Below are 15,922 nucleotides of genomic sequence, written 5' to 3' on the forward strand. Positions count from 1 at the left end.
TAGCTGCTTTAAAATCCTCTTCTACTTCCAACATCATCTGTGTTTGTTGGGGTCAGTCTCCTATGTTTGCCTGTTCTCTTGGGGGTGGGTCGCATTTGCCTGCTTTGTTGTATGTCTGATACTTTTGGATACACCCTTGGCCCGGCTCTCCCCTTGGGAGAATGTGGTGTGCTGAGGCAGCTGGCTGGGAGGAGCTCACCCAGGACCGACCCCCCCTGCTTGGTGGTTCATGCATGCAGGGCTCAGCCAGAGAGCCGGGCAGGCTTCCCTCCCTCCACCCCCGCCGTCCTTTTTGATACCACCCCACGCTTTCCAGCTGCTGGGTTGGCTCCCTCTGTCCCAGATCCTATGGCCAGAGACTGGGGCGGGTTATGCCATTGCCTGCCCTAGGCGGGAACCCACAGGAATCAGTGCCCTCTTCTTCCAAGCCGGCCCCGCCCCTCAGTCCCCTCTACAGCCTCAGGCCTTCAGACGTTCTCTACAGTGGGATCTGTAGGAGACTTGGTCCCATGTTAGTGGCTGTGACTTCTGATACCTGGTATCGTCATATGGTCATTTGCTCTATTCTACAGCACATATATAATGGCCTGAAAACTAATATGGCATTACTGCTATTAACTCATTAATAGTACTTGTTCTTAAATCACTGAGAGTGATTCTTCTTCCGGTGAAGTGACGTTACTAATTGTGTATAGTTCAGTTCGTTTGCTTTGATTTCAGCTGTAGGGGCTTTAATGTCATCCTTTTATTTTACTTTTGAGCACATTAGCATGCCTACGTGGTTCACATGTAAACCTTAGGACAGATACGCCCCGAGCTCTCCTTCCTACCTTGTGCTCCCTGTCCAGGGCCATTTGCTGTTTTGTTTGTTTGTTTTAAGGTATAATTGACGTATTAGTTTCAGGTATACAACATAATGATTCACTGTTTGTATATTTTGCAAAATGATGGGAATAAGTCTAGTTATTCTCTGACACCACATAGTTACCAAAAACTTTTTTTCTTCTTGTGATGAAGACGTTTAAGATTTAAAAAAAAATTTTTTTTTATACAGCAGGTTTTTATTACTTATCTATTTTATACATATTAGTGTATACATGTCAATCCCAATCTCCCACTTCATCCCACCACCACCGCCCACACCCCACCCCCGCTTCCCCCCTTGGTGTCCATATGTTCTCTACATCTGTGTCTCTTTTTTTTTTTTTAATTTATTTATTTTTGGCTGTGTTGGGTCTTTGTTGCTGTGCGCGGGCCCTCTCCAGCTGCAGCGAGCGGGGGCCACTCCTCGTTACGGTGCATGGGCGGAGCTCACCCAGGACCGACATTGCGGTGGCCTCATTGCGGTGGCCTCTCCCGTTGCAGAGCACGGGCTCTAGACACGCAGGCTTCAGTAGTTGTGGCTCACGGGCTCCAGAGCGCAGGCTCAGCAGTCATGGCGCACGGGCTTAGTTGCTCCGTGGCATGTGGGATCCTCCCGGACCAGGGATCGAACCTGTGTCCCCTGCATTGGGAGGCAGATTCCTATCCACTGCGCCACCAGGGAAGCCGTGTGTCTCTATTTTTGCCTTGCAAACCAGTTAATCTGTAACTTTTTCTAGATTCCACATATATGCGTTAATATACGATATTTGTTTTTTTGACTTATTTCACTCTATGACCGTCTCTAGGTCCATCCACGTCTCTACAAATGACCCAATTTCGTTCCTTTTTATGGCTGAGTAATGTTCCATTGTATGTATGTACCACATCTTCTTTATCCATTTGTCTGTTTATGGACATTTAGGTTGCTTCCATGACCTGGCTGTTGTAAACAGTGCTGCAGTGAACATTGGGGTGCATGTGTCTTTTTGAATTATGGTTTTCTCTGGGTATATGCCCAGTAGTAAGATTGCTGGGTCATATGGTAATTCTATTTTTAGTTTTTTAAGGAACCTCCATACTGTTCTCCATAGTGGCTGTATCAGTTTACATTCCCACCAAGAGTGCAAGAGGGTTCCCTTTTCTCCACACCCTCTCCAGCATTTGTAGATTTTCTGATGATGCCCATTCTAACCGGTGGGAGGTGATACCTCATTGTAGTTTTGATTTGCGTTTCTCTAATAATTAGTGATGTTGAGCAGCTTTTCATGTGCCTCTTGGCCATCTGTATGTCTTCTTTGGAGAGGACGTTTAAGATTTACTTTCTTAAGATGTGGTACATATATACAATGGAATACTACTCAGCTATAAAAAAAGAACGAAATAATGCCATTTGTAGCAACGTGGATGCAACTAGAGATTATCATACTAAGTGAAGTTAAGTCAGAAGGAGAAAGACAAATACCATATATCACTTATATGTGGAATCTAAATATGACACAAATGAACATATCTACACAACAAAAACAGACTCAGACATAGAGAACAGAGTTGTGGTTGCTAAGGGGGGGTGTTGGGGGAGAAATGGAGTGGGAGTTTGGGGTTAGCAGATGTAAGCTTTTATATATAGAATGGATAAACAACAAGGTCCTAACTGTGTAGCACAGAGAACTATATTCAATATCCTATGATAAAGCATTATGGAAAAGTATGTGTAACTGAATCACTTTGCTGTACAGCAGAAATTTAGCACAACATTGTAAATCGACTATACTTCAATTTTTAAAAAAAGATTTACTTTCTTAGCAACTTTCAGATACGCAATTCAATATTATTAACTGTAGTCACTGTGCTGTACATTATATCCTCAGGACTTATTTATTACTGGAAGTTTATATTTTTTGACCATTTTCACTCACTTTGTGTCCCCCCCCCCCCAGTCCCCTGCTTCTGGCAAACACTGATCTGTTCTTTGTATCTATAAGCTTGGTGTTTTGTTTTCCACATAAGTGAGATCATAATGTATTTGTCTTTCTCTGACATATTTCACTTAGGATAATGCCCTAAATGTCCATCCGTGTTTCAGATGGCAATTTCTTGTTTTATGGCTGAATAATACTCTGTTGTATATGTGTACCCCACCTTCTTTATCCATCAGCGGACACTTAGGTAGTTTCCATATCTTGACTATTGTAAACAATGCTGCTGTGAACAGGGGGGTGGAGATATTTTTCCGAGTTAGTGATTTTGTTTTCTTTGGATAATACCCAGAAGTGGAATTGCTGGATTATAGGGTAGTTCTATATTTAATTTTGGTGGGAACCTCCATCCTGTTTTCCATAGTGGCCGCACCAATTTCCATTCCTGCCAACAGTGTGCAGGTTTTCCTTTTCTCCACATCCTCGCCAACACTTGTTATTTGTCTTTTTTATAGTGGCTGTTCCGACAGGTGTGAGGTGGTATCTCATTGTGGTTTTGATTTGCATTTCCCTGATGATTAATGATGCTGAGCATCTTTTCATGTGCCTGTTGGCCATCTCTTTGTCTTCTTTGGAAAAATGTCTATTCAGACCCTCTGCCCATTTTTTAATTGGATTGTTTGTTTTTTTGCTATTGAATTGTGTGAGTTCTTTACACATTTTGGATATTACCCCCTTATGTATATGATTTGCTAGATGTTTTATCCCATTCAGTAGGTTGCCTTTCATTTTGTTGATTGTTTCCTTGGCTGTGCACACCTTTGTAGTTTGATATCGTCCCATTTGTTTATTTTTGCTTTTGTTTGGGGAGTCAGATTTTGAAAATCATCACTGAGACTGATGTCAAAGAGCTTACCACCTATGTTTTCTTCTAGGAGTTTCATAGTTTCTGGTCTTACAGTCAACTTAAATTTTTGTGTATGGTGTAAGATAGTGGTCCAGTTTAACCAGCACCGTTTATTGAAGAGACTATCCTTTCCTCATTGTATATCCTTGGCTTCTTTGTTGTAAATTAATTGACTGTATATGTGTGGCTTTATTTCTGGACTCTGTTTTTATGCCAGTGCCATACTGCCTTGACTCTTTGTATGTATATATGTATGTATTTATCTGGCTGCATTGGGTCTTCGTTGCTGCACGTGGGCTTTCTCTAGTTGCAGCGAGCGGGGGCTACTCTTTGTTGCGGTGTGCGGGCTTCTCATGGCAGTGGCTTCTCTTGTTGCGAAGCACGGGCTCTAGGCATGCAGGCTCAGTAGTTGTGGTGCATGGGCTTAGTTGCTCCGAGGCATGTGGGATCTTCCCAGACTAGGGATCGAACCTGTGGCCCTTGCATTGGCAGGTGGATTCTTAACTACTGTACCACCAGGGAAGTCCCATACTGCCTTGATTCTGTTTGTTGTTATTTTATGTTTAGTCTTCTGGTGTTTCTTTTTGCTAATATAAGAAAATATGAATTGCCCTCTTTACTGTGGTAAAATATACATAAAATTTACCATTTTAACCATTATTAGATGTTTAGTTAAGAGGCATTAAACACATCCATATTGTTGGGCAAACATCACCTCTATCATCCCCAGAACTTTTTCATCTTCCCAAACTGAACCTCTGTCCCCATTAAACAACTCCGCACCCCTCCCAGCCTCTGGCCCCCAACATTCTACTTTCTGTCTCTATGAATTTAATGACTCTAGATCCCTGCTGTGGTCACTGTGTGTACACAGGTTGAAATTCACAGGTTGACATCATAACTGAAAAAGATGATGGTGTTAGGAGTTGAGGTCTTTGGAAGATGCTTGAGTCTTGAGGGTGGAGCCCTCAAGAATGGGATTGATGCCCTTATAATATAAAGAGGCTCCAGAGATCCCTAGGCCCTTCTACCATGTGAAGACACAGTGAGAAGGCACCCTCTGTGAACTAGAACTCGACTGTGCTGGTGCCCTGATCTTGGGCTTCAAACCCCCACAGAACTGTGAAAAATAAATTTCTGTAGTTGTAAAATTACCCAGTGGTATTTTGTTATAGCAGCTCGAATGAACTAAGTACCTCATGTAAGTGGAATCATATAATTCTTGTCCTTTTGTGACTGGCGTATTTCACTTAGCAGAGTATCTTGAAGGTTCATTTATGTGGCAGGATTTCCTTCCTTTTTAAGGCTGAATAATATTCCATTGCACATATGTACTACATTCTGCTTATTCATCTGTCAGTGTACACTTGGGTTGTTTTTACTTTTTGGTTACTGTGAATAATGCTGATCTGAACATGGGTGTGCAGCATCTGAGTTCCTGCTTTCCGTTCACATACCCAGGAGTCGATTTGCTGTATCCTGTAAATCTACATTTAAGCTTTATGAGGAACCACCAAACTGTTTTCAACAGCGCTGCACCGTTTTACATTCCCGCCAACAGTGCACAAAGGTTTCAGTTTCTCCACATCCTCACCAACATTTATTCTTTTCTGTGTTGTTGTTGTTGTTGTTGTTGGATAGTAGCCATCCTAATGGATGTGAGGTGATATCTCATAGTGGATTTTATTTGTATTTACTTATTTTTCACTTCTTCAGAAAAATGTCTAGTAATCCTTGGTCCATTTTTTAATTGGGTTGTTTGGGGCGTTGCTGTTGCTGTTAATAGGAGTTCTTTATATGTTCTGGATATTACCCTTGTTAGAAATGTGATCTGCAAATACTTTCTCACTTTCTGTAGGTTGTCTTTCAACACTTCCTTGCAAAGTTTTAAATTCTGAAGTCCCATTTATCTAGTTTTCCTTTTGGTGCCTTTGCCTTTGATGTCATATCCAAGAAATCATTTCCAAAGCACAAAGCCAATGTCAAAGATTTCCCCTTATGTTTTGTAGTTTCAGCCTCTGATCCATTTTAAGTTAATTTCTGTACATGGTGTGAGGTAAGGGTCCAGTTTCATTCCTGTGCATATGAACATCCGGCTTCCCGACTCCATTTGTTGAGAAGTATGTCCTTTCCCCCACTGAATGGTTTCAGCACCCTGACAGATCCTTTGAGCATATATTCAAGGGTTTGTTTCTGGGCTCTCTGTTCTGTTTCATTGGTCTACACGTCTGTCTTTCTACTGATACTGCACTGGTTTAATTACTGTGGCTTTGAAGTAAGCTTTGTGGGGTTTTTTGGGTTTTGTTTTTGTTTTTTTTTTTGACGGTGTTGTGCGTCTTGTGGGATCTTAGTTCCTCAACCAGGGATCAAACCTGGGACCCTGGCAGTGGGAGCACCAAGTCCTAACCACTAGACCACCAGGGAATTCCCCTTGAAGTAAGCTTTGAAATCACTAATTGTGAGTCCTTCAACTTTTCTATTTCAATATAGTTTTGACTATTTGGGGTCCTTTGGGAATCCATCTTTGTTGCTGCATGTGGGATCTTCATTGTGGCATGTGGGATCTAGTTCCCTGACCAGGGATCGAACCTGGGCTCCCTGCCTTGGGAGCGCAGAGTCTTAACCACTGGGCCACCAGGGAAATCCCTGGAATTGTTTCATTGAATTTCCTTTTTGTGTTGTCTGTTGGGTTGTTGTATAGAAACACAACTGGTTTTTAGTGTCACTTCTGTATCCTACAACTTTGCTGAATTTAGTAGCTCTAATAGATTTCTGTGGACTCTTTAGGGTTTTCTATATATATGATCATGTCATCTGCAAACACCACATTGTAATTTTACTTCTTCCTTCCTAATTAAGATGCCTTTCCTTTTTTTTGCCTAATTGCTCTGGCTAGAACCTCCAGTACAATGTCGAATAGTGAATAGCAGGGCTGAGAGCTTCCTTGTGTTGTTCCCGCTTTTGGGAGGAAAGCTTTTTCAGTCTTTCACCGTTCAGTAAGATATTCACTGTGGGTTTTGCATATATGGCCTTTATTGCGTTGAGGAAGTTTCCTCCTAATCCTCCTTTGTTGAGTGTTTTCATCATGAAACAGTGTTGAATTTTGATAGGTGCTTTTTTCTGCAACAATTTGGATGATAATTTCCCCCCCTTTATTCTGTTAATGGGGTGTATTACATTAAAAAAAAACTTTTTTTTTAAACCATCCTTACATTCCAGGAACAAACCCCACTTCTTCACACTGTAGAATCCTTTTAATGTGCTGCTGATTTCAGTTTGCCAGTATTTTGTTCAGGATTTTTGCACTGACATTCACAAGGGATGTTGACGTCTGTAGTTTTCCTTTCTCGTCAGGTATCTTTTTGGCTTTGGTATCAGGGGAATGCTGGCCTCATAGAACTGAGTCAAGAGGTGTTCCCCCTTCTTCAATTTTCATAGTATTTTCTTGTAATCCTTTTTATTTCTGTAAAATTGGTAGTAATGTCCCTCCTTTTGTTTATGATTTTAGTAATTTGAATTTTTTTTTTAATTAATTATTTTGGGCCATGTTGGGTCTTTGTTGCTGCACACGGGCTTTCTATAGTTGCGGCAAGTGGGGCTACTCTTCGTTGTGGTGTGTGGGCTTCTCATTGCAGTGGCTTCTCTTGTCACAGAGCATGGGCTCTAGGCACGCAGGCTTGCCTCAGTAGTTGTGGCTCATGGACTCTAGAGCACAGGCTCAGTAGTTGTGGCACACGGGCTTAGTTGCTCCGCAGCATGTGGGATCTTCCCGGACCAGGGCTCGAACCCATGTCTCTTGCATTGGGAGGCAGATTTTTAACCACTGCCCCACCAGGGAAGCCCATCTTCTTTTTTGTTACAGTAAATCTAGTTTAAAGGTTTGTTGATTTTGTTGATCTTTTCAAAGAACCAACTTCTGGTTTTTGATTTTTCTTTGTTTTATTTATCTCTGCTTTAATCTTTATTTTCTTCCTTTTGCTTGCTAGTTTTTTGGGGGTTTTTTGTTTTTTTTTTTTGCTGTGCCATGCAGCATGTGGGATCTTAGTTCCCCAACCAGGGATTGAACCCACACCCCCTGCATTGGAAGTGTGGAGTCTTAACCACTGGACCGCCAGGGAAGTCCAGCTTGCTAGCTTTCTTTTTCTAGTTTCTTAAAGTGTAAAAGTTAGGTTATTGATTTGAGATCTTGTTTTGAATATGTTTACAGCTGTTAATTTCCCTCTTAGCATTGCTTTCACTGTATCTGATAATTTTTGGTACCTTGTATTTAGAAAATATTTTGAAACAAAAACAAGTTTCCCTTGTGAATTCTTTGAGCCATTGGTTCTTTAAGATTGTGTTAATTTCCATATGTTTGTGGATTTCCCACATTGCTTTTGCTATTGATTTCTGGTTTCCATTGTGTTCAGAAAAGAAACTATGATTTCAGTCTTTTTAAGTTTATTAAGTGGCCTAACATATGGTGTGTCCTGGAGAATGTTCCACGTACACTTAAAAAATGTAATTTCTGCTGTTGTTGGGTGGGTTATTCTGTATATGTCGATTAGGTCTGGTGGTTTTAGTGTTGTTCAGGTCCTCTGTGTCCTTTCAAGTGGGGTGTTGAATGTCCAAGGATTGTAGAACTGCCTGTTACTCCCTTCAGTTTTCAATGCTTGCTTTGTTTTCAAGCTCTGGTGTTTGGTGCCCATATGTTTGTAATTGTTATAATCTTGGTGAATGGACCTTTTTATCAATGAATAATGTCTTTCTTTATCTCCTTTAACAGTGTTTGACTGATAATCGTTTTTTTTCTTTTTTGGCTGCATCGGGTCTGTCAGGCCACAGTTGTGGCAGGGATCTTCATTTCGGCATGCGGGATCTTTTGTTGCAGCGAGTGGGCTCTTTGTTGCAGCGCAGGCCTCTCTCTAGTTGTGGTGCGTGGGCTACCTAGTAGTGGTGCACAGGCTCAGTAGTTGCGGCATGCAGGCTTAGTTGCCCCGAGGCATGGGGGATCTTAGTTCTCTGACCAGGGATCGAACTCGCGTCCCCTGCATTGGAAGGCAGATTCCTAACCACTGGACCAGCAGGGAAGTCCCTGAAAGTCTATTTTGTCTGATACTAGTGTGGCCATCCCTGCTCTCTCATTATTTGCATATCTTTTTCCATCCTTTCACTTTCAGCCTGCTTGTGTCTTTGATCTTAAATGCGTCTCTTACAAACAGTATATATAGTTGGATCACATTTTTTTTACCCATTTGGCCAATCTGTGCCTTTTGAATGGGAGAGTTTAATCTGTTTACATTTAAAGTAGTCATTGATAAGGAAGGATTTAGAGGAAACAAAACAGCAAAATTTGTCTTATAGTTTTTTTGTCCCTCATTCCCTCCATTCCTTTTTGTTGACTTCTAAGTGACGTGTTTTGACGTCCTTTTTACTTTTGTGTATTATTCTGTGTAGCTATTTCCTCTACGGTTGCCAGGGGATTACATACAATCATAAAGCCATTAAGTCTAATTTGTACGTGATTGAAATTGGTATAAATTCAAAGACTTCTCCTGTACAGCTCTGTCCCTCCCCCAACTTTGTTATTGATTTCAGAAATTACCTCTTTAAATGTAATTTGTAATTATTTTTATGCATCTTTTTAAACCCTGTAGATTTGCAGATCAGAATCACATACTGCTTTGGGTTTGGCAGTGTATTTGCCTTTACTGGAAGGACTCCCTCCAGGGCAGGTCTCGTGGTAACGAAGTCCCTCAGCTTTTGTTTATCTGGGAGTGTCTTGATTTTGCCCTCATTTTTGGAGGATAGTTTCCTGGATGTAGACTCCTCAGTTGACAGTTTTTTCTTCCATCCCACAGCTTTCTGGCCTCTGGAGTGTGGCAGAGAAATGGGCGGATAATCTTATTAAGGATCCCTTGATGTGATGAGTCACTTCTTGCTGCTTTGGACTTGGTTTTTGACAGTTTTCTTTTGTGTCTTGGTGTGGGTCTCTCTGAGTTTATTGTACTTGGAGTTCAGTGAGCTGCTTGGATGTGTAGATGCATGTGTTTTGTCAAGTTGGGAGAGTCATTTCCTCAGATACTCTCTCTGCCCCTCTCCTCCTTCAGGGACTCCCACTGTGTGTCCTGCCGTCTCTTCACTGGTTCTTTTCTCTGCTCAAAATCTGTTAACCCCTTTTGTGGATTTATTTCAGTTGTATTTTTCAGCTCCAGATTTTTTTGGTTCCTTTCGATACTGTTTGTCTCTCTGCCTACATGTCATTTGCCTGATATACTTTAGTTCTTTGCGTTTCCCTCCAGGTCCTTAAGCATATTTCAGACATGTGTTTAACTGAAGTCTTCTATCAGTCCAGTGTCTGGGCTTCTCCCAGGTGGTTCTGTTGGGTTTTCCTTTGAAGAGGCTGCGGTTTCTTTGCAGCCTGGCCCCGTGCTGGGGCGGCCTTCACCACCAGGCTGGGTGTGTTCGGAGTCTAGGGGCAGCTGTGTGCAGGCTGCTCCTGGATGTCTTTGGTTCTCCAAGAGTCTCACCCCAGCTCCTCCTCAGGTCCTGGATGTCCTGTTGTGTGTGTCCAACCATAACCCCTTGCCCCCCTGCAGCCTTCATGAGCAGCTCCCTTTCCTGCCTGGTGATCTGAGTTGGGCAAAACAGAGACCAGTCCTCCCGGCAGCCCCCAGCTAGGCTGGGATGTTGCAGATGAGGTCAGCCTGCTCCTCACGACCACGCTGGGGTGGTGGCTTTGCTGTGTGGTGCTCACTTGGTTGCTGTAGGCCTGATTTCCAGAACTGGGTTAGCTCAGCTGGTTTGTAGGGGTTCACTTGATGTTTTCACAGGGATATGAGCTTGGAGCTTCCTGGTCTGGTACTTTGCTGATGTTGCTCCAACTCTTTTGCTCCAGTTTTAAAGTTTAAACTACCGGATCTTTTCCTAAATAGCCCTGGTTCTGTGGGTTTCTGCACGCCTGCTCTTCGCACCACGCTTCAGCGGGCCATGCTCTCCCCTTTCAGGGCCCGTGCATCTCTCCAGACTTTCTGGCAAGTGCTTCAGCCTGGTGGAGTCCACGTGAGTGAGGGCAGGGGTAGGCGTGGCCAGGGCCTGGGACCCCCCCCCTGACAGCGCTGTGCCCCCAGGTACAAGTACGAGCTCTGCCCGTTCCACAACGTGACGCAGCACGAGCAGACCTTCCGCTGGAACGCCTACAGTGGGATCCTCGGGTGAGCGGCGCTGGGGGTGGCTGCGGCTCCACCTGTCCACTGTCCCCCCCACCACAGCCTCACCCACTCTGCTCCTCCCCAGCATCTGGCACGAGTGGGAAATCGCCAACAACACCTTCAGGGGCATGTGGATGAGGGACGGTGACTCCTGCCACTCCCGGAGCCGGCAGAGCAAGGTGAGCTGGGCGGGAGGGTGGGATTGGGGCCCGCTCCCCCCACCCGCTCACCAGGGTTTCCCCCCAGGTGGAGCTCACTTGTGGCAAAACCAACCGGTTGGCCCACGTGTCTGAGCCAAGCACCTGTGTCTACGCACTGACGTTCGAGACGCCCCTCGTCTGCCACCCCCACTCCTTGTTAGGTGGGCACCAGGGCCGGCGGGGGGGCACTGGGGGGCGTTGGGGGCAGAGGGGCTCAGCTCAGTCTGGTTTCTGTTGGATTCTCAGTGTACCCGGCCCTGCCCATGGCCCTGCAGCAGAGGTGGGACCGGGTGGAGCAGGATCTGGCGGATGAGCTGATCACGTCCCAGGTGAGCGACAGGGCGGGCGCCGCCTGGGCGGGGAGCAGTGCAGCTGCAGCAGTGCTCCCTCCTCGTCCTCCACCTGCAGGGCTACGAGAAGTCGCTCAGGGCGATTTTTGAGGATGCTGGTTATTTAAAGACTCCAGAACAAAGTGAATCGGTGCAGCAGGAAGGAGGTGCCAAGGGCCTGGTGTTTCAAACGCTGGAGAGCTGTAACGAGGTACAGACGGTGCTCCCAGGCCCGGGACTGGCCTCCCACCAAGGGCCTGACTGCTCCCTTTCAACTCCTGTTCTAGGCACATAAAGCCCTGTCAAAGGAGATGAAAAGACTTAAAAGCATACTGACCCAGCACAGCCTCCCCTACGTGAAGCCTGCAGGTCAGCTGTGCCCGGGGGTTGGGGCTGAGCCCACCTTGGGACCTGCCGCCCTGCAGGTCAGGTCCTGACCTCCTGCTGCCTGGTGTTTTGGCAGAAACTTCCAGCTCTGAGCACTTGGGTCCCAGGACACCCACGGACAAGACAGCAGAGCTGCTACGAGGCGACCCTGGACTGCGTGGGAACACCCTGTGATCTGGGGCAGGAGGAGCAGGGCGACAGGTCTCAGCCAGAGGACACCTTCCTCTGTTCCTTCTGTGCCAGCAGGCTCTCGGGGTTGTGCGCAAAGATGCAGACAAAATAAAGATTCAAAGTTTTAATTAATTTCCCTACTGATAAAAATAATTCCATGAATTCTGTAAACCATTGCATAAATGCTATAGTGTAAAAAAATTTGAACAAGTGTTAACTTTAAACAATTCACTACAAGTAAATGATTATGCATTATAAATACTACCTTCTGGGTTAAGAAAATTCCATTCCAATAACATTCTCCTCTAAATACTCAAAACAGACATACAGAATGGGGCTTCCATAAATTAATCCACATGAAGCATCCACACTGAGTCGTGGTCTTCTGCTGACCACAGTTACACAAATGGTGTGACAATGTAACATCACCGCTAATACTGAACACTCAGGAGCTGACAGATTCGGCAACAAGAACGGCCTCGCCGAGCACCACGCAGCTTCAGCTGCTACACCCAGCGCCCCCCTTCATCACCCAAGTGCGGGGCGGTGACACCCTGAGACGCTGAGCCTGGCTGAGCCTGGCCGAGCCCAGCATGGGTGGCCCCCTCAGAAAACCAGGGCCACCGCGGCCAGGCAGCAGGGGTGGGAGGGCCCCGAGGTAGCCCCAGGAGCTCCACTCTGGGTGGTTCTTTGGTCTTCCCACCACACACCTGTCCTCAGAGCCAGCGAGTGCCTGGGAGGGGGCGCCTCCACCCCCCCGAACCCCACAGAAAGAACTGACCGGAATAGCTTATAAATACACCTAAAGCTTAATTGTTCTTGTTTATAATTTGAAAATATCGAGGCTAGATGTCAATAACAAACATTGTCCTGTTTTCCCCCCAAAAGCCCAAAGGCCTGAAATGGGAAACAAGTGCATAAATATTAATAAAATAAAGAATTTTAAACAGTGATAACAGTAGCACAAAATATACGTAATTTCTAAGAGCTAATCATTATCAGTATAATTAGAAACAAAGTAGATTCACTACAACCAAGTCATATAGTTAACCTTTAGCAGCGGGCGAGCTGCACGATGCCATGGACCCACCTTAAAAAATGACAGCTTTCCTATCAGTTTGTCTTATGTTAAAAAAAAAAGGTCTTAAACTTCTCACTATAGTAAATACATTCTAATTTGGTCACTGATAAAAATTTTTACCTAGTCACCTTGCACTTAAAAAATGCTATATAAAGTCTTTGGCACAGCCCCAAGCAGGGGGCATCCCGTCCCTTCCGGGCCAGGGCCCAGCCCCTGCTCCACGCCTGGCGGCAGACTCTGGGAAGATTCTCATGCCAATCTGGATCTGCCACGAGCAAAGTCTGGATCAACTACAGGCAGGTTTTACTTCCTCCCAGATTCCTAGGGAAAGTGACCCAATGCAGACAGAACAGACTGAAGCCGGCACTAAAATCTGACCCGTTCCCAGCAGCCTTTCTGCCACCCCGCCCCCGCACGGCGGCCGGGTCCTCCCCAACCCCATGGTCCCTGGAACATAACACCTGGACAAACAGATCCGGTGCAGTGTCGCCCTGGAGGCTGGCTAGGGTCTCCCACGTGGGTGGAGAGAGGCTCCAGACAGGACGCCCGCCAGCAAGCTCTGGGAAGGGGGAGCACCACACGGCTCTGCACAGTCAGTGTGACGCCCGCCCCGTCGGGTCCCCCACCCCACTGCCCTGCTCACTGTCACCGCGCTGACCAAGTCCAGGGGAGAAAGGACAGCACGCAGCTCCTTGGCTTTCCTAGGCGCAGGCACTTGAGCGGGAGGCCGCAGGCGCGGGGCGCTGTCACTGACGCTCCAGTTAATGTGCACGTGTTCAGGAAATGAGTTCCCTTCATAAAATTAAAAACATCTACATGTATATGTGTCTCTCAATAATCACTCTGCTATAAATACTATTAGTTTGCACTTAATTTGGAAACTGTAAAAATCCTAGGCATTTCTCACTACTAGATAAATGCTCACTTCATAAGTACTAATTTCAGATACGAAACCTAATGTGTTTACCGTACTATGGATTAACAATAGACCGATAGGAAATACTCTGTTCACAGTACACGTATAAAGCTTCATATTATCGCATATTAAAAACATGAACCTCAAAGCAGCTTATAGCAACTCGGAACGTCTGCCTAAACTCTTCCGTCTACAAAGTGCTTCTCGGGACGTGAACTCCCAGGATCCGGTCACAGTGGCGTCAGGACCACAAACCCCGCAGAGTCACCCTGCCCGCCGAGCCCCATGGGGCCTTCAGGGTCTGTGAGGAGAGTACGAGACCGTGGGTGGTCTGTTTGGGGCTGGGGTCCCGACGTCGGTGGCACCAGGAGGCGGGCGACAAGGCGGCCGTCACCAGGGCAGGGGCTGGCCCGCGCAGTAGGGGCACTCGGGTGCGCTGGCCGCACACGGCTCGCAGAGCACACGATGCTGGCAGGGCCGCAGGACAGCGCTGTGGGCCCGCTCCCCGCACACCCCGCACTGCTTCGCTCGCAGCTGGAAGATCACCTGCGGGGGAGACGCAGTCAGGGGGTACCCCGCCCCCACCCAGGCCGGGCCCAGGGTCAGGGTGGGGTGGACTCCCCTGCTGGGAGCCACCCAGGAACGAAAAGATTGGGTGGGAGAGGCTTCACCAAGAGACCCTTGGGTGGGGACGGGCTCCCAGGGCCAGAGCCACCACATGGTATGGGAAGGGTAGCCAGGCAGGTGGCCACACGGAGGGGCCGGGTCAGGATGGACCCTGACTTGGGACCCAGCCTCCGGCCGACAGCAGCCAAAACCTGGATGATGGCGCCTTGGAGACGGATGAGAGGTGTGCATCCCAGCGGCCTGGGCCATGAGCCGGGGTTGGGGGGACGGTGTGTGAGAGGCAGGGCTGTGGAGCCTTCCCAATGCCCCAGGTTCTAACAAAATGCCCAGGTGTGGAAGCATTTTCCCACTAAGCTGAGGGCAGCGGCTTTCACGCTACATCAGGCAAGGGGGTGACCAGGGACCCTGGAGGGCGACCCAGGGAGGTGCCCCAGACAACACCAGAGCTCCAGCCGCATGAGGCGATGTGGCCCCTGTCCACGAGGGCACGGCCGCCAAGAGGAGAGGTGGGAGTGGACAGAAGCTGCTCGGCCAGCTCCCCACCACCTCCATGCACCCCCTCCAGTGCCTTGAAAACGAGACCCGGACTCACCCCATCCACTGCTTCCAAATCGAGGCGCAGCTGACTCTGCAGCGAATGCAGCTTCGGCAGGGGGATGGCGCCGATGTCGCCGCAGCCGCGCAGGCCGGGGAGCGCGGAGGCCAAGCCCCGGCCCTCCAGCTCCTCCTGCAGCCGTCGGAACTGGGCCTCCACCTCCTCCTTCTTCTGCAGCGCCAGCTGCCGGGCGCTGTCGGCCGCGAGCGCCCGCTCCTTGGCCTCCTTGGCCTCCCGCTGCCACGCGTCACAGGCCTGAAACCCAGGGGCTGCAGTGATGGCGGCCAGCAGCCGCCACACGCGCCCCTCTCACCTGCGCGGCAGCCCCTCCCCACGCTCACCTGCTTCACCTGTTGCCAGGACTCCTCCCACTGCCGGATCTTCCTCTTGGCCTCATCCAGCTGCCGCCTGACCCGGGCCAGCTCGGCACTGTTTGGACTCGCACCTGAAGAGGCCGTGGGGCCAGCATTCAGGATGGGGGACGGGCTGGGAGAGAAGCTGCCAGAGACAAAGTCCCAGATGCTGCCGGGGACGCCATTCAAGCCTGAGTGTGGAGGAGCCGGATGTCAGCCTGCTTGTGCTGGGACCTCACAAGCATCTCCCCGGCAAGCTCTGGGGACCCCGATCTCTCCACCAGCAAAGGAAACAAATCCGTTTCTGTGGCTGCATCGTGGGGGCAGCAGTGCTCAGACTCTCGTCCCAGAACCCTTTACGCACTTAGAATCTGGAGGACCCCAAA

At 47.6% G+C, this 15,922-nt stretch overlaps 2 protein-coding genes across 10 annotated transcripts in view; one reads left to right on the top strand and one right to left on the bottom strand.

The window, feature by feature from the left end:
* Window positions 1–12,096, top strand: part of GNPTG (N-acetylglucosamine-1-phosphate transferase subunit gamma) — a 17,297-nt gene extending 5,201 nt beyond the window's left edge. Inside the window, exons 4-11 of the mRNA XM_082361082.1 lie at window positions 10,674–10,728; window positions 10,797–10,880; window positions 10,963–11,056; window positions 11,124–11,238; window positions 11,324–11,406; window positions 11,486–11,617; window positions 11,694–11,775; window positions 11,870–12,096. Coding sequence (XP_082217208.1) covers window positions 10,674–10,728; window positions 10,797–10,880; window positions 10,963–11,056; window positions 11,124–11,238; window positions 11,324–11,406; window positions 11,486–11,617; window positions 11,694–11,775; window positions 11,870–11,967 — 743 coding nt within the window. The 3' untranslated portion in view covers window positions 11,968–12,096. The remainder of the gene's footprint in view (window positions 1–10,673; window positions 10,729–10,796; window positions 10,881–10,962; window positions 11,057–11,123; window positions 11,239–11,323; window positions 11,407–11,485; window positions 11,618–11,693; window positions 11,776–11,869) is intronic.
* The window catches only part of UNKL (unk like zinc finger), a 45,052-nt gene continuing 41,203 nt past the window's right edge, over window positions 12,074–15,922 (bottom strand). For 7 of the 9 annotated variants that reach the window (XM_082361070.1, XM_082361072.1, XM_082361068.1 and 4 more), the window contains 4 exons: window positions 15,525–15,727; window positions 15,181–15,438; window positions 14,104–14,507; window positions 13,733–13,837 (listed from right to left, as the gene is read on the bottom strand). In XM_082361070.1, coding sequence (XP_082217196.1) covers window positions 14,352–14,507; window positions 15,181–15,438; window positions 15,525–15,727 — 617 coding nt within the window. In that variant the 3' untranslated portion in view covers window positions 13,733–13,837; window positions 14,104–14,351. Of the gene's footprint in view, window positions 13,838–14,059; window positions 14,508–15,176; window positions 15,439–15,524; window positions 15,728–15,922 lie in introns of those variants that run through there. The other 2 variants (XM_082361069.1, XM_082361076.1) reach the window with 2 other exon arrangements.

The sequence above is a fragment of the Balaenoptera borealis genome (genome assembly GCF_965194805.1).
Source record: "Balaenoptera borealis genome assembly, chromosome: 16".
Taxonomy (NCBI): Eukaryota; Metazoa; Chordata; class Mammalia; order Artiodactyla; family Balaenopteridae; genus Balaenoptera; species Balaenoptera borealis.